The 22,048-nt window shown below is 37.2% G+C and overlaps 1 protein-coding gene across 1 annotated transcript in view; it reads left to right on the top strand.

Annotated features, from left to right (window-relative positions):
* PRKCA (protein kinase C alpha) overlaps positions 1-22,048 on the top strand; it is a 438,280-nt gene that overhangs the window by 385,927 nt on the left and 30,305 nt on the right. Inside the window, exon 12 of the mRNA XM_027873394.1 lies at positions 9,007-9,087. Coding sequence (XP_027729195.1) covers positions 9,007-9,087 — 81 coding nt within the window. The remainder of the gene's footprint in view (positions 1-9,006; positions 9,088-22,048) is intronic.

Below are 22,048 nucleotides of genomic sequence, written 5' to 3' on the forward strand. Positions count from 1 at the left end.
CACTAATAGTATTATTGTATGTTAATAAGGGAATGGAATCTTGCTGGGGGGGGGAGGGAATGGGGGGCGGGAATGACAGTTTAACTGTCATCTGTGAGGAGCCTGTGAGAAGACTGACAAAAGCAGTTTGTCATTCTAGAAAGACCATTAACTGTGGTGGCTAAAGATATACTTTCGTGGACAGAAAAGAAGACCAAAGATAACTTCTTTCCTGAGATTCTGAGTGATTTAACTGTAGAGGAGAAAGATTTTATAGAGAAATTTCCTGAGAGAACTACACTTAACTCTCATATGCAAAAACATTGTAAAGAGAATTCTTGAAAGATTATGACTGCCGTCCCAAGAGAGCTGAGTTCTGTGGCAGTATTTTCATGTTAAGAAATGAGCAGTTAAAAGAAAGAAATGAGCAATTGCAGTTAATGGTTAGAGGTGACTCTGTGCATTGTTGAAATGTTTAAAAACATGTGTCTTTGTATTGTTATAGTGTAAGTATCCAGTATCATTGATACTTATTTGAACCTCCCATTTGAGGGAGTTTGGTAGGTATTTCTCTGGTTTATTTAATATTTAATAAACTAGTGTGGGGGTTCAGAGTTAAGTGATTAGTGAGACATTTCTACTAATGTGATAATATAGCAAAACACACACCTTGATCACCTAACAGCCTGGAATGAGAATTACTAAGGAAAATGAGTCAGTAGCAATTAGAGAGAGGGGTGAGCACCCTGCCTTGGCCACCTACACTGTGATTGTCCCTAAACATAAGGGCTTTGTAGATTTTTTTTCTTTCTTATAGGCATTTTTTATCTCATTATAAAAACACTGTAATTCATATAATCATAAATGCAAAGTTCCTAACAGTGCACTAATCAGTAATGCTGATTAATGACATTAATTTCTCTTTCACTTTTTTATTTGATTTATATATATACTTATATATGGTTATTGTTTATTACTATATATGTTGGATTTTAATCATTAGTGTACCACTATTAGTTTGCAAAATATAATTTTTATGTTATAATTAAGTGAAAATTGAGGCTAGCATGTTTAACGACTATTATGAGTTAATGGGTATAAAAGTGTAAAGACTTGCTTTGATTTAAGTGTTAAATGTTAAAAGAACATTATGAGGTTGTTAAAAATAACTGAAAAAGAGTTGGAGAAATGTAAAATGATCACTAAAGGAGAAAAAAAACTCAGAGAAACTACTCAATCAGTATTTTGTGAATTACTAGACCCAGATGATCAATCAAAAACTCCTGATTCAGTGACAGTAGAGGTTATTATATGAAAATTGATTTCTAAACCACCCTCTGAGGAGAAAGTATTAATTTAAACATTAGAAAATTTTATGAAACAAAAGCATTTCCCATTGGAAAAATGCAAAAGTATGCTGAAATCAGAGAAAGATGCTTATGTAGGTAGTTCTGAATGTAGATTTCCTAAACAACAAAAATAATGTAGACTTATTTTAGGAATCTTCTGAAAACAGGATCTCTTCTTCTGAGGAACAATCAGAAGTTTGGAATGAGCATGCTTTGGAATTTCTAAATTGTTGGGTAGCATCTGGACTAGATAAAATGTGCAATTCAGTGGAAAGTATTGGAGGACCAAATTTCAGTAGCTCCTTTTTAATCGTAAGTCTCTAAGAGTAGAAAAACCTGAAATCAACTATCCAGCATCTTTGCAAATGCTAGTGTGGCCCAGGCAAATGATTTATGTGCTGAGAAAGCATTTGCTAGGTTCAACAGCAATCTTGAGCATAAAGGGGAATTGCCATCCAAATCTATGATGCAAGATTATTACTATTAGTCATTACTATTATTAGTAGTGGTAGTATTATATTACTATTAGTGAATTGCTACAATCTGAGAAACTTGCACACACACACCACAGAGGTAGGGTGAGGAAAGGGAGAGAGTGAGAGAGAGTGAGAGAGAGAGAGAGAGAGAGAGAGAGAGAGAGAGAGAGAGAGAGAGAATACAAATACAAACGGAAAAGATAATTCCTACCCTCAAGAAGCTTCTCATAGGGAAGACAGCACATGAAAGGGAACTAGAATGAAAAGTGGGGATATGATATTTACTGGGGAAAGTTAAAAGGCTGCTAGGAGAAGGTGAAAAAATCCTGATAATCAGTAGAGCAGGGAATGAATTGAGCACAGATGATCCAGCTACCTCGTGAAATTGTGGTCTAAGTCCGGGACTCACCAATCAGAGAAGGGTGCCCCAGGGGCAGAGGCATCTCCTTCTCCAAGGTGAGAAGGCTGCTACAGATTAGGTTGAAAAGTCAAGAGAGCAGCTGGGAATGAAGAGTCTGAGTTTTAATCAATGTGTGTACTCCCTTCACCAACTAAGATTACAGTCTCTCTATAGCAGATTGTCTCCATGAGTTACTGTGACTTTAAGGATTCCAGAGATTCCATTCTACAACAAAGCATTAGAGAAAGATATTAGTGGAGGCTCCTGAACTGATATTCAACAGTTAATATGGTTACTTAGATTTACCAAGCATTTATTGAGTATCTACAATGTGCAAGGCGTTGCACTGGCTGCTGAGGATACAGAGATGAAAAGCAAAGCAGCCCCTGCCCTCAAGAAGCTTACATTCTAATTTAATGCCTCCTTTATAATGTAGTGCCTTGAATTTCATTGATTTGTTCATGCTGTGGGTCATATTATACTTCCATGAAAACAAATGATATATATTGCACGTTTCTCTCACTACAACCCAGTAGGCCTCAACATGTATATTATCCTTATCTCTCAATATCAGTGAAATGATGGGACTCTACCATGCTGTTCTCTCTAATTTCTCATAGTTAATTTTTACCAAAATGCAATTACTTATACCTGATAGTAGAAAGTTTATCAATGACATGTTTTCCTCTAGTTATTAGGCCTGGCTCATCTATTTCACAGCACTTTGCAAGCCAGTATTTTTAATCCCCTTTCTGTGAAGAGTATAACCTTTACAAGTTATCTGAGGGTCTGAGATATATCTGGAAAGAGGTCCCTTAGTTTTAGAGCACAATGCAAGTACAATGTGGTTACGAAGCTGGTTACTTCGAGCTGTGTTAAAAACCATGCATAATTTTTTTGTATTATTTCAGTCTGGTCTGACCTTTGGAAAAACTTTACTTAGACCAACCTTACTATAGTCAGACTTCTGTATAGTGTAAAAATAACCATCAGAAGGGTAAAGGTAGTTATTGTGTATAGATTCAGAACCTTATTCGGTTTATTTTTAAGTAATTTTAAGATGACATTAATTACTAGTTTTCTTTAGGAAAAAGGAGTTTTTTTCCCTACATGCTTCTAGATTGAGCCATAATTGTTGCTTAATAGTGTATTTCAGGTTTTGTCTGCTAATCCAGTCTAGTCCAATAAGCATCTATTAAATGCCTCCTATGTTCATAGCACTAGGCTGGGCTCTGGAGATACAAAGACAAGAAAGATAAACAAAAAAAGGCCCTGACCTCAAGCTTGCATTCTACTGAGGAAAATACAAAATGTAATCAGATAACCATATACATGATAACCTGAGGCAGAAGAAAGCACTGACAACTAAGAAAACTAGGAAACGCTGCCCTAAGAAGGTGGCACATGAGCTAATGCTTGAAGGAGGCTAGGGATTCTAAAAAGTGAAGGTGAGAAGAGAAAGCAATGTTAGAACTTCTATTTATTTTTTATTTTAAAAAGGATAAAGAGGTAAAGCTTTGCTAGTACTTAAATGCAGCCATCTGTATGTCAGATAATTACATACAACATCCAATACTTAAAATATTCTGAGAGAATAAGAAGGAATTGACAGTGGCATTCTCACTTGTTCATAATAATAATGGCCAGCATTTATATAGTGCTTTAACATTTGCAAAGTACCATACGTATGTTATCTGACTTCATCCTCACAGCAATACTGAGAGGTGGTCATTAGTAATGATAATAATAATAATAACTACCATTTATGTAGAATTTAATCTTTGCCAGGCACTATGATAAGCACTTTACAATTATTGTCTCACTTGATCCTCACAACAACCCTGGGAGATAGGTGCTATTATTGTCCCCATTTTATAAATGAGGAAACTGAGACTGAGAGAAGTTAAGTAAGTGGCTTGCCCAGGGTCACCAGCTAATAAATATTCCAGGAGAGATTTGAACTTAGGTCTTCCTGACTTGGTCAAGCACTCTTCCCCACCATGCCACCTGTATTAGGATGTTACAGTTATAGATGCCTATATAAGTGGCTTTAGAAATTACATTAGTCAGTCAGTTAACAAGTATTTGCTAGGCATCAGAATATCTAATTTTAACTAAGCTAACCCTAATAAAATGGACAAATGGCTAAAAATATACACACACAGAGGCTGAAGCTATGTATGATCATATTGGAAGCACGAGATAACAAGAAAATGGCAGAGTTGAAACTGCTAATGTCTGCTTAAGCATGTCATCTCCATGGCAATAGAAGCATTCTATATTTAATGAAAGCTGCGCTATAGATTTTTTTCTTTGAAGTTCTTGATACTGCCACATGCCACATGCCATCTTTGTGTCATCACTGTCAAGTAGTCTTCTATCCTTCCCTTCTTTTTGTGCTTCCTCTTCTTCTCTCTCTGTCTCTCTACTTTTCTGTCTCTGTCTCCCTCCACCCCATTCAACCCCAGTTCCACATACATGCCTCTCTTTCATGTACCTTCCAGCTTGTCCATTATAGGAAATTAAATGTCCATCCCAGCTCTTTGTATCAAGTTTCTTAATCCTAATTCTTAGTCAGTATCTAGGTGTGATAACAAATCCTTATTTAATAATACCCACAGCCTGAGCAAACCTTCCTGGAAGTCCTTAAAGAATGTAGCTTCCTTATACTCTTTGGGCTTCTAGTCTTAATGGGGGAAAGAGTCAGTGATTATCTAGTCCCCTTAATTTACACATTAAGCAAAAATGAATTCATCATGTCAGAGACAGTAGGGAATCAGAGTGAGCTGTGGATGATAGTGGAATTTAGTTTATCTAGACAGCTTCAAATGGACATTATAACTAACACCTTCAGTAATCTGTGTGTGTTTGCCTCTCTATTGTTTTGAGTAAGGTGAACTTCTTAAAATGGTTCCCCACCCCCAGTGGAGTTAAGTTAAACAGAGGAATATGTTAATAGCATCTAACCAATGAATATTTTTTTCTAAATGAAAATTTTTTCTAATTTTTTATCTAAATTTTTCTAAAAATGAGTTTTCTGTGGCTAGTTTGAATCTTAAACACTGTACTTTAGCTCTTTGAGGTTTCTCATTTCAACCAGTGCCCAAGAGTACCATATTAACAAGCCCGAGGTGAAAGATTTTGAATTTCTCGGAACAGAGACACTCCTGTTAATTTCCAAATCACATCCTGTTATTATTCCTGAGGGCACTACACTGTAATTGCCAGATAGGCCCCATAATCTTGTTTCAGTGGTTAAACCAGCATGTTTTGTTGGGCTGATAAATGCTATTGCTAAGGAAAACAGGCCTCTGACAGGTAACACTGCTTGTCTAGATCTTAGAGATGGGGGAAGGGGACAGAATGGGATATTCATTAGTGGTGTATGGGGAAAGAAGATGAAGAGCAAGTTATAGCAATTTTGAATTAGGAAGAAAAACAACCTCATGCACTTGTGACTTTCCAGATCTGTGGAAGTTCTAAACCAGACATAGAAGCAGAATTTCCAAAGTTTTGAAGTTTTCCAGAACCGAAAGTTTTCCATACATTTCCCATAATCTGAGCATCTTGTTTTGATTCCTGAGATGATCTTGCAATTTAGTAGTGTTTGGTTTTAAATAAAGTCCCTTTCATTCACAGACCTCACTAATTATATTGAAATCCAATTATCAACATATTTAAAAAAATAAGTTCACAGAACTAAGGCTGAGAACTCATGTGCTAAATCAATTAATCTACCAAAAAGTAACTTAGTACCTATCAGTCACTGTCAGTCACCATAATGATAAGTTCAATTGAACCGTCACCTGCTATTAAGAAAGGGGTACTCTAAGATGCTTATATGTTCTGTAGGTGAGTATACGGAATAAGTTTATAGTTAACAAGCAAGGAGGTAAAGATGTTCTCACAGGTATGATCACAATTTTATGGAATTCTTAACAAGAATATGTCAATGGAAAGGTATACTTTTTTCAAAAAAATCATACCTGATAAAGCTGTTGACAGAGTACCACTGAAGTTCATGAATATATAAACTAGTATAGAAATGTATCAATGTGAAAAAGAGAAGAAAACATTTGGATGAGATGGAGGACATTGGAAATTTTTTTTTCAAATCTGGAGAGATCCAAATGAATATTCATCTTAACTAAAACTTTAATAGTTCGCATATTTCTGCCCTCTTGTACTGAGTGAAACTCTAGAATGTAGTTAGAGTGAAGGATCAAATGTAAAATTTTCCATTTGGCACTTAAATCTTTTCTTACTTTGGCCCTTTCCACTCCCTTCAGTGTACTATCCTTTTTTTAATTTTAATAATTTTTTTTTTACCAATTACATGTGAAAACAATTTTAACCTTTTTTTTTATAATTTTGAGTTCGAAATTCTCTCCCACCCTTCCTCACCTCCCCCATTGCTGAGAAAGCAAGCAGTCAGATAAAAGTTATACATGTTCAGTCATGCAAAACATATTTCCATATTAGTTATGTTGTGAAAGAAACTGTATACTATTCTTCTTGCCATTCCTTGCACATAACACCATGTTCCAACTCTGGACCTTTTCAATGTTTCAGTCATACGTAGAAAGCTTTCCTTACTTATCTCTACCTCCTGGCTTTCTTCAATATTCAGCATAAACCCCACCTTCTATAGAAGGCCTTCCCTGGGATCTCCTCCCTTCTACCCTGTCCTCCCATTAATGCCTTTCCTCTGTTATTACTTTCTATTTACTGTTAATTGTGTGTATGTGTGTGTGTATATATATACTATATAGAATATAGAATAATACATACATAATGTATACATATAGTAAATGGAAGGTAATATACATGTGTCACGGGTATAATTTTTTGTATATTGTACACCCTTCTGCATTAAAATGTAAGCTCCTTGAGGACAGGGACTATTTTTGCCTTTCTTTATATCCCCAGTGCTTTCCACATAGTAAGTGCTTAAATGTTTCTTAATGGACTGATTAGTTTTTTATTTGTAGTGAGCTTTGGTTAATTAGATCTATATATTTATAGCAGCTAAACATGGAATGAAAGAATGTTTTCTTTTTTAAATGTTGCTACAGTAACACTAAACCTTGTTTTTTCATACTCAGAAACCTTTTTCAAACTTAACTGTACAACATCATCTACTTTTTCCCAAGGACACCCTTAGAAACCTACTATGACCATGAAAATTATATACCACATTTACTATTCAATACCCTCATTACCTGTCAGGTTTTAGAATGTTTTGTCTCATTCTTACAGGTGCAAGCTTATAGTGGCTCTTTTGAATGAAGTGGAAGGGGATGGAAGCAATAATTTATTTAATAAAACTTGTCACATTTTATTTTTTAAAATGTGTTAAACTCATGAAACACCATGTGCTGTTTGTTTGGTGACCATCAAGAGAATAGCCTCAAGCTAAGAAATTAAGTCCTATTAGGTTTGTAAGGAATAATGAATTCCATTTCCATTAGTCTCTTGATTAAATCTGATTTTCATAAGGTTATTTTCCCCACAAATTTACCAATGACAAAGAAAAAACACTTATAAGTAAGTCAAACAATGTCTTAACATTATCCTGCATAGTCTTTCTAGTAGAGCAGGAATGTGTGGGGCCTGATTTATAGTGAGTACTTTCAGATTAGAATCAAATTTGATCCATAGATTGTTGAGGCAGAAACTGCTGTTCTGTCGCAAGAAGTGGGCATCTCTTTCCTTCTCGGTTTCTGTGCTTTTCAGTTTCTTCTTAATGAAATAAGGGTTAAGGTAATAATAGAACCTGAAATTTAGCTTCTATTTTTTTTCATACAACTATCTGATCAAGTCTCTATTATTTCATTTCTCCATGAATTCTACACAGAAATGCTATGAATCAATTTATTTAAACAGACATGTACTAGACATGCAGAAAGTTATGTAATTACAATAAGATTTCTTGAATTCATCTGCTAGACATTTGGGGAATATTAGAAAGGTTAACACTTGCTAAGATTAAAAATTGTTTTTTACATGTAATTGGAGGAAAATAAAATATTTAAAAGTTATACTTGCTAAGACTAAATCAAGGAGCTAACTTTGAAAATAACACAATGGATATGTTGAGACTAACAGTATTATTTTTCTCTTTGCATAGAATACTTGATGAGACTGAATCCCCTGCTTTGTGTTTTGTTTTGTTTTTACATAAACACCTCAGAACTTATTTACTTGATTAAGCATCGCCCCTAATATTAAAGCAGTTGTTTTGAGAGATTATATATTTATTCCCATAATGTAGCTATTGTTGGGTCCCTTCTTGATATGCTGGCATCATTTATTGGCAAGTTTCTCTCTCTGTCTCTCTGTCTCTCTCTCTCTCTCTGTCTCTCTCTCTGTCTTTCTTCCTCCCTCCCCCTCCCCCAGTTTTGAGGATGAGTTTGATTTTTGGAAAAAAACAAATGTCACTCAGAGAGAAATCTATTGAATAAGGTAGGTAACTAAGATAGCTAATGTCATTTCTCTTCAAAGATGAGATGTCAACAATAACAAAAGAGATTTCTTTATGTGGCACATGAACTTGTGCCAGGGACGGTTCCCAAAGAATTCCAAACATGTTCTAACCAAGGACAGTATCAATGGAACTGATTTATGATTCCTAACGAGGGTATGAGAAAGGCAGTATTCCTTTATGTATGTAAGTTCAAAAACAGTCTCAACAAAACCAATCTTATGACATTTTAGTTACACCTCAAACATGTGCACGCTGCAATGGTTTTCTGTACAAGTCATGATTAACAACTAAATGTACCAATTTGTCTCCACACAGATCATCGCTTATCAGCCGTATGGAAAATCTGTGGACTGGTGGGCCTATGGTGTCCTGTTATATGAAATGTTAGCTGGACAGGTAATGATTCATTACATCATGATACTGATTTTCTGTGGTGTGATAGTGCTAAAAAAAATTTATTTCTGCACCTTGGACAATTACATGACTTGCTATGTAGCTACTCTGGATTGAGACTGATAAGAATCTAACTTAGATGACTTATTTTTAAGAGCAGAAATTCCCTATACTAAAGATGAAATAAAGGTATCATGGAGTGGTGCAGGGGTTCTTCACTCTTTTTTTGTCATGAACCCTTGGGCAGTCTGGTGAAGCTTATGGATCCCTTCTCAGAAGAATTTTTGTATTTATTTAGTATTTTATTTTGCCCCAGTTGCATGTCAAAACAATTTTAACATTTGTTTTAAAAACTTTGACTTCCAAATTCTCCCCCTTTCTGCCTTCCCACCCTCCCCACATTGAGAAGGCAAGCAATCAGATATAGGTTGTATATGTGTAGTCATGCAAACAGTCATGTTGTGAAAGAAAACACAGACCAAAAAAAACTCAAGAAAAACAAAGTAAAAAAAAAAGATATGCTTCAATCTGTATTCAGACACTATCAGTTCTTTCTCTGGGAATGGATAGCATTTTTCATCATACTGAAAATAGCTAAGTCATTCAGAACTGGTTATCTTACAATATTGCTGTTACTTTGTACACAGTACATTTCATTTTGCATCACCCCATGCAAGGTTTTCCAGGTTTTTCTGAGAGCATTCTGTTCATCTTTTCTTAGAGTGTAATAGTATTCTATCATAATCATGTACCACAGCTTGTTCAGCCATTCCTCACTTGATGGGTATCCCTTCAATTTCTAATTCTTTACCCCCAGAAAAGAGCTGCTATAAATATTTTTGTACAAATAGGTCCTTTACCTTTTTGGTTTTTTTTTCCTCTTTTGGGATGTAGACCTAGTTGTGGTATTGCTAGGTCAAAGAATAAGCCTGGTTTTATAGTGCTTTGGGTATAGTTCCAAATTGCTCTACAGAATGGTTGAATCCATTCACAACTCCACCACCAGTGTATTAATGTTTCATTTTTCCCAAATCCCTTCCAACATTTGTCATTTACCTTTTCTGTCCTATTAGACAATCTAACTGCCTCATACAGGCAGTACCTCAGAATTGTTTTAATTTGCATTTCTCCAATCAATAGTGAGTTAGAATATTTTCTCATATGGCTATAAATAGCTTTAATTACTTATCCAAAAGTGTTTTGCCTCTGACTACCTCCTCCCCAAATTTGCCCTCCCTTCTATCATACCCCATCCCCTTCCATTATCCCTTTCCCCTCCTACTTTCCTTTAGGGTAAGATAGATTTCTATACCCAATTGTGTGTGTATGTTATTCCCTCTCTGAGCCAATTCTGATGAGAATAAGGTTCACTCACTTTCCCTCACCTCCTCTTTCTCCCCCCCCCCCCCTGTAAAAGCTTTTTCTTGCCTCTTTTATGTGAGATAATTTACCCCATTCTACTTCTCCCTTTCTCCTCACAGTACATTCCTCTCTCATTCCTTCATTTTATTTTTTAGATATCATCCATTCATATTGAACTCAAACCTGTGCCCTCTGTCTATATATACTCCTTCTAACTACCTAATAATGAGAAAGATCTTATGAGTTAGAAATATCATCTTCCCATGTAAAAATGTAAATAGTTTAACTTTATTAAGTACCTTATGATTTCCTTTTCCTGTTTACCTTTTTATGGTTCTCTTGAGTCTTGTATTTGAAAGTCAAATTTTCTATTCAGCTCTGGTCTCATTATCAAGAATGTTTGAAAGTCCTCTGTCTCACTGAATGTCAGTTTTTTCTCCTGAAGGATTATACTCAGGTTTTGCTGAGTAGGTGATTCTTGGTTGTAATCATAACTCCTTTGACCTCTGGAATATCATATGCCAAGGCTTTTGATCCTTTAGAAACTGCTAAGTCTTGTGTTATCCTGATTGTGACTGCACAATACTTGAATTGTTTGTTTCTGGCTGTTTGCAATATTTTCTCCTTGACCTGGGAAATCTAGAGTTTTGCTGTTATGTTCCTGGCAATTTTCATTTTGAAATCTCTTTCAGAAGGTGATCAGTGAATTCTTACTATTTCTATTTTTACCCTCTGGTTTAGAATATTAGGACAGTTTTCCTTGATAATTTGTTGAAAGATGATATCTGGGCTCTTTTTTTTATCTTGGCTTTCAGGTATTCCAATAATTTTTAAATTATCTCTCCTAGATCTATTGTCCAGTTCAGTTGTTTTTCCAATGAGATATTTCACATTGTCTTCTATTTTTTCATTCTTTTGGTTTTGTTTTATTGTTTCTTGATTTCTCATAAAGTCATTAGCTTCCACTTGATTCATTCTAATATTTAAAATTTTCTTCATTGAGCTTTTCGAACTCCTTTTCCATTTGGCCATTTCTGCTTTTTAAGGCATTCTTTTCCTCATTGACTTTTTGGACATGTTTTGCCATTTGGCTTAGTCTGCTTTTTAAGGTGTTATTTTCTTCAGTATTTTTTTGTGTCTCCTTTACCAAGCTATTGACTCTGTTCTTTCTTTCTTTTTTTTTATTTAGATATTTATTTTTGGTTTTCAACATTCACTTCCACAAGATTTTGAGTTCCAAATTTTTCCCCATCTCACCCCTCTCCCTACCCCAAGATGGTATGCATTCTGAATATCCCTTCCCCAATCTGCCCTCCCTTCTATCATGCCACCTTCTCTTATCCCCTTCCCCTTCTGTTTTCCTGTAGGGCAGGATAGATTTCTGTATTCCATTACCTGTATATCTTATTTCACAGTTGCTTGTAAAAACTATTTTTAACATTTGTTTTTAAAACTTTGGGTTCCAAATTTTCTCCCTTTCTTCCTCCCTACCAACCTTCATTGAGAAGGCAAGCAACTCAATACAGGTTATACATGTGTAGTCATGCAAAACACTTCCATAGTAGTCATGTTGTGGAAAACTAACTACATTTCCCTTCATCCTATCTGCCCCCCCATTTATTCTAATCTCTCTTTTGACCCTGTACCTCCTCGGAAGTGTTTGCTTCTGTTTACCACCTCCCCCCATATGCACTCCCTTCTATCATTTCCACCTCTTATCTCCTTCCCCTCTATTTTCCTGTAGGGTAAGATAGATTTCCATACCCAATTGAGTGTGTATGTTATTCCCTCCTTAGGCCAAATCTGATGAGAATAAGATTCACTCATTCACTGTCACCTTACACTTCTCCTCCACTGTAAAAGCTTTTTTTTGTCTGTTTTATGTGAGATAATTTGCCCCATTCTACTTCTCCCTTTCTCCTTCTCCTCGTATAATCCTCTCTCACTCCTTAATTTTATTTTTTAGATGTTACCCCTTCATCTTCAACTCACCCTGTGCCCTCTATCTATCTATCAGTCTATCTATCTATCTATCTATCTATCTATCTATATATATATATATATGTACATAAACATTTTCCTTCCAACTACCATAATATTGACAAGGGTCTCATGAGTTGTAAATATCATCTTTCCATGTAAAAATGTAAACAATTCAACTTTAATAAGTCCCTTATGATTTTTCTTTCCTGTTTACCTTTTCATGCTTCTCTTGAGTCTTGTATTTGACAGTCAAATTTTCCATTTAGTTCTAGTCTTTTCATCAAGAATGCTTGAAAGTCCTCTGTTTCACTGAATGTCCATTTTTTCCCCTGAAGAATTATACTCAGTTTTGCTAAGTAGGTGATTCTTGGTTGTAATCTTATCTCCTTTGCCCTCCAGATTATCATATTCCAAGCCCTGCGGTCCCTTAATGTAGAAGCTGCTAAATCTTGTGTTATCATGTTTGTGTTTCCACAATACTTGAATTATTTCTTTCTGGTTGCTTGCGGTATTTTTTCCTTGACCTGGGAACCCTGGAATTTGACTATAATATTCCTATGAGTTTTTCTTTTGGGGATCTCTTTCAGGAGGTGATTGGTGGATTCTTTCAATTTCCATCTTGCCCTCTGGTTCTAGAATATCAGGGCAGTTTTCCTTGATAATTTCTTGAAAGATGATGTCTAGGCTCTTTTTTTGATCATGGCTTTCAGGTAGCCCAATAATTTTTAAATTATCTCTCCTGGATCTATTTTCCAGGTCAGTTGTTTTTCCAATGAGATAGTTCACATTGTCTTCTATTTTTTCATTCTTTTGGTTTTGTTTTACAATTTCTTGATTTCTCATAAAGTCATTAGCTTCCATTTGCTCCATTCTAATTTTTAAGGAAGTATTTTTTCATTGAGCTTTTGTACTTCCTTTTCCATTTGTCCAGTTCTGCATTTTGAGGCATTATTTTCCTCATTGACTTTTTGGACCTCTTTTGCCATTTGGCTTAGTCTGCTTTTTAAGGTGTTATTTTCTTCAGTATTTTTGGGGATCTCCTTTAGCAAGCTGTTGACTTGTTTTTCATGATTTCTTGCATCATTCTCATTTCTCTTCCCAGTTTTTCCTCTACTTCTCTTACTTCTCAAAATCCTTTTTGAGCTCTTCTGTGGCCTGGGACTGATTCATATTTTTCCTAGAGGCTTTGGATGTAGAGACTTTGACTTTGTTGTCTTCTCCTGGTTGTATATTTTGATCTTCTCTGTCACCAAAGAAAGATTCTATGGTCTGACATTTTTTTTGCACAGTTTGCTAATTAGTTGAGTTATAAACTCTTTGTTAAGGTAGGGCTCTGCTTCCAATGTGGAGAATGTACTGTCCCAAGCTTTGGGTGTTTTGTGCAGCTGTTTTCAGAGATGCTTCTAGGGACCCGTAAATTTTCAGTTCTTCCAAGGTGGTATGATCAAAGGTGAGGTGTTTACTCCTTTCTTGGCCTATAGTCTGGTCTGTGATTGACCACGGGTACTCTTTCCTGCCTTGGAACTGTGAGGAGGATTCCCTCTCCACCACCACTACAAGCTCCACCATGCCACCACTCCTCCTCATCCCAGGACCACCAACCAGAACTGTGATCCAGATCCAAACATGGGCAAAACAAGAGAATCCTACCTCAGCACCAGCCAAGAGATCCCTGCAATCCCCCTGTCATCAGCTGCTTGATCCCCACTCTGTCTGTGGGCTGAGGGCTTCAGAAGCAACCACCACCCTGGGGCTGTGCCGGGACTGGGGCTGGACCACACTCCTTTCTCACCGTGGTCAACGAACCTTTCCTACTGACCTTCTAAGTTGTCTTTGGCATTTGTGGTTTGAGAAGTCTAGAAACTGCCACAGATGCCCATGATTCAGCCCCCTGAAGCCTGATCCAGGATCACTGAAGCCTAGTCTTTGCTGGCGCAGCCCACACTAAATGCGTTCCTCTCCCCACCCAGTGCAAGAGAACTTTCCAATCAACCATCCAGGTTGTCTTGGGCTGGAAATTTGTTTCACTCTGTCTTTTTGTGGGTTCTGCTGCTCTAGAATTTGTTTAGAGACATTTTTACAGGCATTTGGAGAGGTTTGGGGGAGAGCGAAGCATGTCACTTCTTTTTTCTGCCATCTTCTGTTGACTCTTTTCTCATGATTTTCTTGTACCGCTCTCATTTTTCTTCCCAATTTTTCCTCTACCTCTCTTACTTGATTTTCAAAATCATTTTTGATCTCTTCAATGACATGAAATCAATTCATATTTTTCCTGTAGACTTGTTGTCTTCTTCTGAGTGTGTGTTTTAATCTTTCTTGTCACCATAATCACCTTCTATAATCAGAGTTTTTTCCCCATTATTCTCTCATTTTCCCAACCTATTACTTGACTTTTAACTGTTTGTTAAGGTAGGGCTCTGCTTCCAGGATGGAGGGCACACTGTCCCAAGCTCCAGGGGTTTTGTTCAGCTGTTTTCAGAAATACTTCTAGGGACCTGTAAATTTTCAGTTCTTCCAAGGCGGTATGACCTAAGGAGAAATGTTTACTCCTCTCCTAGCCTATACTCTGGTCTGTGAGCAACCACAAGCTCTGTTTTCTGCCCTGGAACTGCCACAAGCTCTGCTGTGCTAGTGCTCCTCCTCACCCTGGAACCAAGATCTAAGTATGGGCAAAGCAACAGAATCCTGCCTCAGTTCAGAATAATGTTTTTAAATAAATAATATAAAATACTTAGGATTACAAAGGAAATAGATAATATCAAAATGAAGTTATTAAATTATATTAAATATAGTTTAAGACCCTTAAAGTAGTAGATTCTAGACAGCCAGCCTTGGAGTGAAAGAAATTGTGTTGATTCTGGGCAATTCACTTGACCTCTCTCAGTTTCTGTTTCCTCATTTGTAAAATGGGGATAATAATAGCATCTACCTCCCAGAGTTGTTGTGAGGCTCAAACAAGATATTAAAGTGCTATATAAATGTTAACTTTTATTGTTATTCCATTCAACTCTGTATTGTTTGTTACTGATTATCTTTCTTCTCCAAACTCACCTCTCTTCCAAACTTACCATTGATGAAATTTGCATTCTTTGAGTTACTCAGGGTTCACAACCTTGACTCTTTACTCCCTCATATCCAATCAGTTGCTAAGTCTTCTTGATTTTATCTTCAGAACTTTTCTCATTTGTTTCTTTTCTTTCTTTCTTTCTTTTTTGAGAGGCAAATTGGAGTTAAGTGACTTGCCCAGGGTCACACAGCTAATAAGTATCTGAGGCTGGATTTGAACTGAAGTCCTCCTGACTCCATGGCCAGTGCTCTAACCACTGTACCACCTAGCTTCCCCTTTCATATTTGTTTCTTAAAAGCTAGATGAACTAGTGAGTAAAGTGCTGGACTTGGACTCATGAAGACTTGAGTTCAAATCTGACCTCATATGTTACAGTTATTACTACTAGTTATATTACTAGTTATATCATGCTGAGGAAGTCACTTAACCACCTTCAGCCTTATCTGGAAAATGGGAATAGTAATAGCAATTACTTCAGGGTTGTTAACAAAGATTAAATGAGATAACATATGTGAAGCTCTTTGCAGATATCATATAAGGGCTAGCTGTTATTTTTACTGTTTATTTTTCTTTACTCACAATGCTCTTCATAACCTGACCCATCCTACCTTTCCAGTCTTCCAACCTTATTCCCTTCCTTCTTTCCATATACGATCCAGTGACATTGGCTTCCTTAATGTTCCTCACACAAGAGTCTCCATCTTCTGAAACCAAGCATTTTGACTGACTGTACCGCATTCCTGGAACTCTCTCCCTTCTCTCTGTCCCATGCCTTTCCCAGTTTCCTTCAAGTCTCAGCTAATGTCCCATCTTCTGCAAGAAGCCTTTCCCAATCCTAAATCTTAGTGGCTTCCCTCTGAAATTATCCCCAATTATATTTATATATTATGTTAGTACACAGCTGTTTGTGCATTGTCTCCCCACCAGACCATGAGCTCCTTGAGGTCAGGGACTATTTTTTGCCTTTTTTTGTATCCCTGTAACTTATCAAAATGTCTGGTGCATAGTAGGTGCTTAATAAATGTTTATTGATTTATAATGCTACCACCCTAGTTCAGGCCCTCATCACCTCTCACCTAGCCTAATTCAATAGTGGTCTCCTTATTTCTAGTCTCTCCCCTCTTCACTTTATCTTCCACAGTTACCAAATTGATATTCCTAAAACACAAGCTCAGGAACGCTCCAGTGGCTCCTTGTTGCCTATCGGATCCTGTTGAGACTCTTTTGTTCAGCATTTAGAGCTCTCACAGTTTGGGTACTTTCCACATTTTCAGGTTTATTACACATTGCTTTCCTAACCACTGGACTCTACTGTCTAGCCACATTAGCCTTCATGCTCTTCGTCACAAACAATGTTCTATCTCCTATCACTACATCTTTGCACAAGCTATCTCCTGTGTCTGGAATACACTTCTTCATTAGAAACTCTTTAAGAATTCTAAACTTCACAGAAATTCTAGTTTCTTTGAAAGCTTAGCTCAAGTCCTATGTCTTATGGCAAGCATCATATCCTGGTCACCTAGTTGCTAACGCCCACATCCCTGAAATCACTTCTTATCTGTTTTATAGTTAATTGTAAATGTATATTCCAATAGAATGTAAAATCCCACAGAGTAGGGTCTATTATTAGGCTTGTACAACCAGTGGCCCCTGGGCCACTTATAGCCCATGGCCCACTTGCGGCACGCCAAAGAATTTTGGGTGGCCTGCGAAAAATTTTTTGTGGGCCACCCATACTCCTTTGGTGCGTAGCAGGTTGTGCAGGCCTGGTCTATTTCATTTTTGTCTTTGTATCTTCAACATTTAACATAGCACCTAGAACATTGTAGGTGCTTAAAATATGCTTTGTCAATTGAACTAATGATCAGATCTTAACAGGAAATTGTGTCTACCTTTGGGAACTATAGTTTGAGGCATATTGAAACACTAGACGCTATTCTGACACACATATGCACTCAGGCACATGCACACATGTGAGAATGTGTGTGTGTGTACATATTTAATCTCATTTAATCCTTATAATAAACCTTTAAGGTAGGAATTACAAGTCTTATCATCCCATTGTACAAATGTGGATCTTGAAGTTCAGAGAAATCCAGTGATTCGGCCGAGCCGTACAGCTCGTAAATGGTAAAGTCAGGATGTGCATGTGGATCTTCCACCCAGTGCTCTAGTGCTCCACTCAGTTTCTCTGTATTTGGGGTTTTGCTACAATTCCCTTCAATTCTCTTCACAAAAATGGAGAACATTGTCTTGTCATCTCAAAGCACCAAGTCCCCTCAGTTCTGAGTCATGTAACACCTCTAGGAATAAGCATAGGTCTTTGAGGAAGGGCAAAAGTTTAACTTCACTTAAATAAAGGGCTTCATAGTTTATTGTCCTTAACAATTCATTGTAGCTTCTACTAAGAATCCTAAGGTTTTCTTTCTCATTAATAAAAAGAGAAATAAGTCCTTTGCAGCATTCTAAATGACATCTTCTTAAGGCTGCCACTGCTTACCATTAATATTTCTTCCCGTATCTGCCAAGATATTTGTTATTATTTGTTGTGTCTTTGTGCCTTCTCAGTAACTGTACAATAGCATCATAAATACTGGTCTTCAGCATGAGAAAGGTTTTGGAAAAACCCTAGAGAGTTAATGCCACCTTGGCTAAAATTGGCAAGTGGAAAAGAGAAAGGAATGGTGGCCCAGCATAGATCTTCACTAATGGATGAGAACTCCTCTTTTTCACCATGTCTTCATCTTCTAATCACTTGTCCCTTCCTTGCTTTGTCTTGCACTCTTCTATATAAATGCTCCATGGAAGACCTACTACATGCTAATTTACTTATAGAAAGCTGTTTCTACATGATGTGAAGACCTGGCTTTGTAAGGCATAGCTGGGTCACAAGGATCATTTCCTTCATCTTCTTTCTGCTTTTTTAGTAGAAATGTTTGTCTCAAGACAAACCCCTGATATAAAAGGATGTTTTTACAAATAGAGAAAAACTGAAACCACCCAGGTCTTGTGTCAGGATATCAGCTATGAAAAAAATGCACCAAAAGTAATCCTTGCTTCCTCTGTCACAGAATTTGGGGAATATATTTGACCCTATGAATCATGCATTACTTTATCCTTCAGTAGCTCTGCTGAACATGAAAACATAAAGGACTCTAGTTCTTGTCTGTGATACAGCTTGAATATTAAAAACTCTAGACCCCAGGAAGCAAGCTCATTGTTCTTTAGGAGTCACATTTGCATAAACTAACAAATGATAATGTTTGACTAGCAAAAAAGAAAAAAGAGCAAGGGTCCTCTAACAAATGGATTAAATCTTTGTTGGCCAGAAAAATACTACAATGATGTCATACCCAAATTGTCAGTCTCTTTTTTTTTTCAGTCACTCTCACATCATCTTTCCCTAAGCTTCTTCCACTATAAGAATTTTTAAGGAGTATTTAAAATGTGCTTCTTTAGGGTTATATAGGATTTGTCATTTTAATAGTAGTGTGTTGGACTTGGTGTTAGGAAAACCTGATTTCAAATCTTGCCTCAGATGTTTACTAGCTGTCTGACCCTACAGAAGTCACATAACATCTCTGAGCCTTAGTTTACTCATCTGTAAAATGGGGATAATAATATTAATTACCTCCAGGGTTGTTGCGGGTATGTCAAATAAGAAAACATATGTAAAGTGCTTTGCAAACCCTAAAGCACTAAATAAATGCTAGCTCTTGTTATTTTAAACATTGTCATAATTATTAAACTAACTGGTCTCTTTTGGTCAATATGTCTTTAAAGCTGCCCTTTTTTTTCAGCCCCTGCCTGTGAGAGTACAAGGGCGTACTCAATTCATCTGAAGCAGTGCATCCTCACTTAAGTTTTTCTTGAGTTTTCTCTTTAATTATGTCTTTCTCCAAGTAGAGTTGATTTTATATGTTAGTTATAGCAGTAGTTGTGAATATGTTCCATCCCTACATCCCAATCCATGCTGCCTCTGCCACTGAACCACTTTGTCACCAATTAGCTCCTAGTGTTCTTTAGCCCAAGGTGCCTCCTGTAACCAGTCCCACCACAGTGGGACTAGAAGTTACCCAGTAACTGTAGAGGTTCCCAGGCTAGAAGAGGGAACTATAGTGTGAACCAGCTCCTTACCTGACGACTTCTGTTGCTCTGTGGCAGAAGGAGGTGGGACTCCAGCTGGCCTCCACAGCTTTGACGCGGCTAGATGTCAGTACCAGAGCATGGGGGGCTGAGTGACAACCTAGACTCTTAAGTATCAGTTAGCTCTATTAGTGATGATGATGATAAACTGAACTTATCAAATAGGCCACCTTTTACCCTATGACATAGTATTATCATCTGAGACATAATCAATCAACACTTTCTAAGCCCCTACTATGTGTCAGACACCATGCTAGGCTCTGAGCTATAAAGACAAAAATGAATCAGTCCCTGTTCTTTGGAGCTTCCATTCTACTGGTAGGGAAGAAATGTGTAATAACAACAGTAATAATAGCTAGCACTTATATTTAAGGTTGCAATGTGCTTAAGATTATTTGGTTCTTGGGCAGAGCCAAGATGGCGGAGGGAAAGCAGTGACTTGCTTGAGCTCTCCCACAAACCCCTCCAAATACCTATAAAAAATGGCTCTAAACAAATTCTAAAGCAGCAAAACCCACAAAAAAAACAGAGTTAAACAAATTTACAGCCCAAGACAACCTGGATGGCTGATCAGAAAGGTATATCACGCCAGGCAGGGAGAGGAGCACACAGGTTGCAGTAGCAACCCTGGAGCAGGCCTCAGAGGACTGAATCAGAGGCAGCTGTGGTGGTTTCCAGACTTCTCAACCCACAAAAACCAAAGAACTTAGAAGGTCAGTGGGAAAAGTCTGTGACTGTGGTGAGAGAAGAAGCTAGGTCTCAGCTGCCCCCAGGGCAGCGGCTGCCTCCTGAGGTTTTGGCCCACAGAATGAGGGGGGAATTGAGTGGCCGATCAGAGGGGGATTGCAGGGAACTCTTTGCCAGTGCTGAGGCAGGAATCTCTTGCTTTACCGGTGCTTGGATCTGGGTCACTGTTCTGAGGGTCAGTCCTGGGGCGAGGAGGTGGTAGAGCTTGTTGTGGCAGTGGAGAGGAAACACCTCACCCCTTTTCATACCACCTTGGAAGAACTGAAAATTTTCAAGTCCCTAGAAGTAGCTCTGAAAACAGCTATACAAACCCCCGAAGCTTGGGACAGTACATTCTTCACATTGGAAACAGACTCTTACCTTAATAAAGAGTTTAAAACTCAAGTAATTGGTTGGGATCATGAGCAAGAGCGCAAAAAGGGTCAGACTATATTATCTTACTTTGGTGACAAAGAAGATCAAAACATACAACCAGAAGACAACAAAGCCAAAGCTCCTACATCCAAAGCCTCCAAGGAAAATATGAATCAGTCCCAGGCCTCAGAAGAGCTCAAAAGGGATTTTGAGAAGCAAATAAGAAAAGTAGAGGAAAAACTGAGAGTGATGCAAGAAAATCATGAAAAGCAAGTTGACAGCTTGCTAAAGGAAATCCCCCAAAATGCTGAAGAAAATAACACCTTAAAAAATAGCCTAACCCAAATGGCAAAAGAGGTCCAAAAAGCCAATGAGGAGAATGCCCTAAAAAGCAAAATTGGCCAAATGGAAAAGGAAGTCCAAAAGCTTACTGAAGAAAATACTTCCTTAAAAATTAGAATAGAGCAATTGGAAGCTAGTGACTTTATGAGAAATCAAGACACTGTAAAAACAAATCCAAAAGAATGAAAAATTAGAAAACAATGTGAAATATCTCATTGGAAAAACAACTGACCTGGAAAATAGATCCGGGAGAGAGAATTTAAAAATTATTGGACTATCTGAAAGCCATGATCAAAAAAAGAGCCTAGACATCATCTTGCAAGAAATGATCAAGGAAAACTGTCCTGATATTTTAGAACCGGAGGGCAAAATAGAAATGGAAAGAATCCACTGATCTCCTCCTGAAAGAGATCCCCAAAGGAAAACTCCTAGGAATATTGTAGCCAAATTCCAGAGTTCCCAGGTCAAGGAGAAAATATTACAAGCAGCCAGAAAGAAACAATTCAAGTATTGTGGAAACATAATCAGGATAACACAAGATTTAGCAGCTTCTACATTAAGGGACCTCAGGGTATGGAATATAATATTCTGGAGGGCAAAGGAGATAGGATTACAACCAAGAATCACCTACCCAGCAAAACTGAGTATAATTCTTCAGGGGAAAAAATGGTCATTCAGTGAAATTGAGGACTTTCAAGCATTCTTGATGAAAAGACCAGAGCTGAATAGAAAATTTGACTTTCCAATACAAGACTCAAGTGGAACATGAAGAGGTAAACAGGAAAGAGAAATCATAAGAGACTTATTAAGGTTAAACTGTTTACATTCCTGCATGGAAAGATGATATTTGTAACTCATGAGACCTTTGTCAGTATTAGGGTAGTTGGAGGGAAAAAATTTATGTATGTAGATAGAAAGATAGATAGATAGATAGATAGATAGATAGATAGATAGATAGATAGA

This window comes from Vombatus ursinus, unplaced genomic scaffold, assembly GCF_900497805.2.
Source record: "Vombatus ursinus unplaced genomic scaffold, bare-nosed wombat genome assembly UNPS02014801.1, whole genome shotgun sequence".
Taxonomy (NCBI): domain Eukaryota; kingdom Metazoa; phylum Chordata; class Mammalia; order Diprotodontia; family Vombatidae; genus Vombatus; species Vombatus ursinus.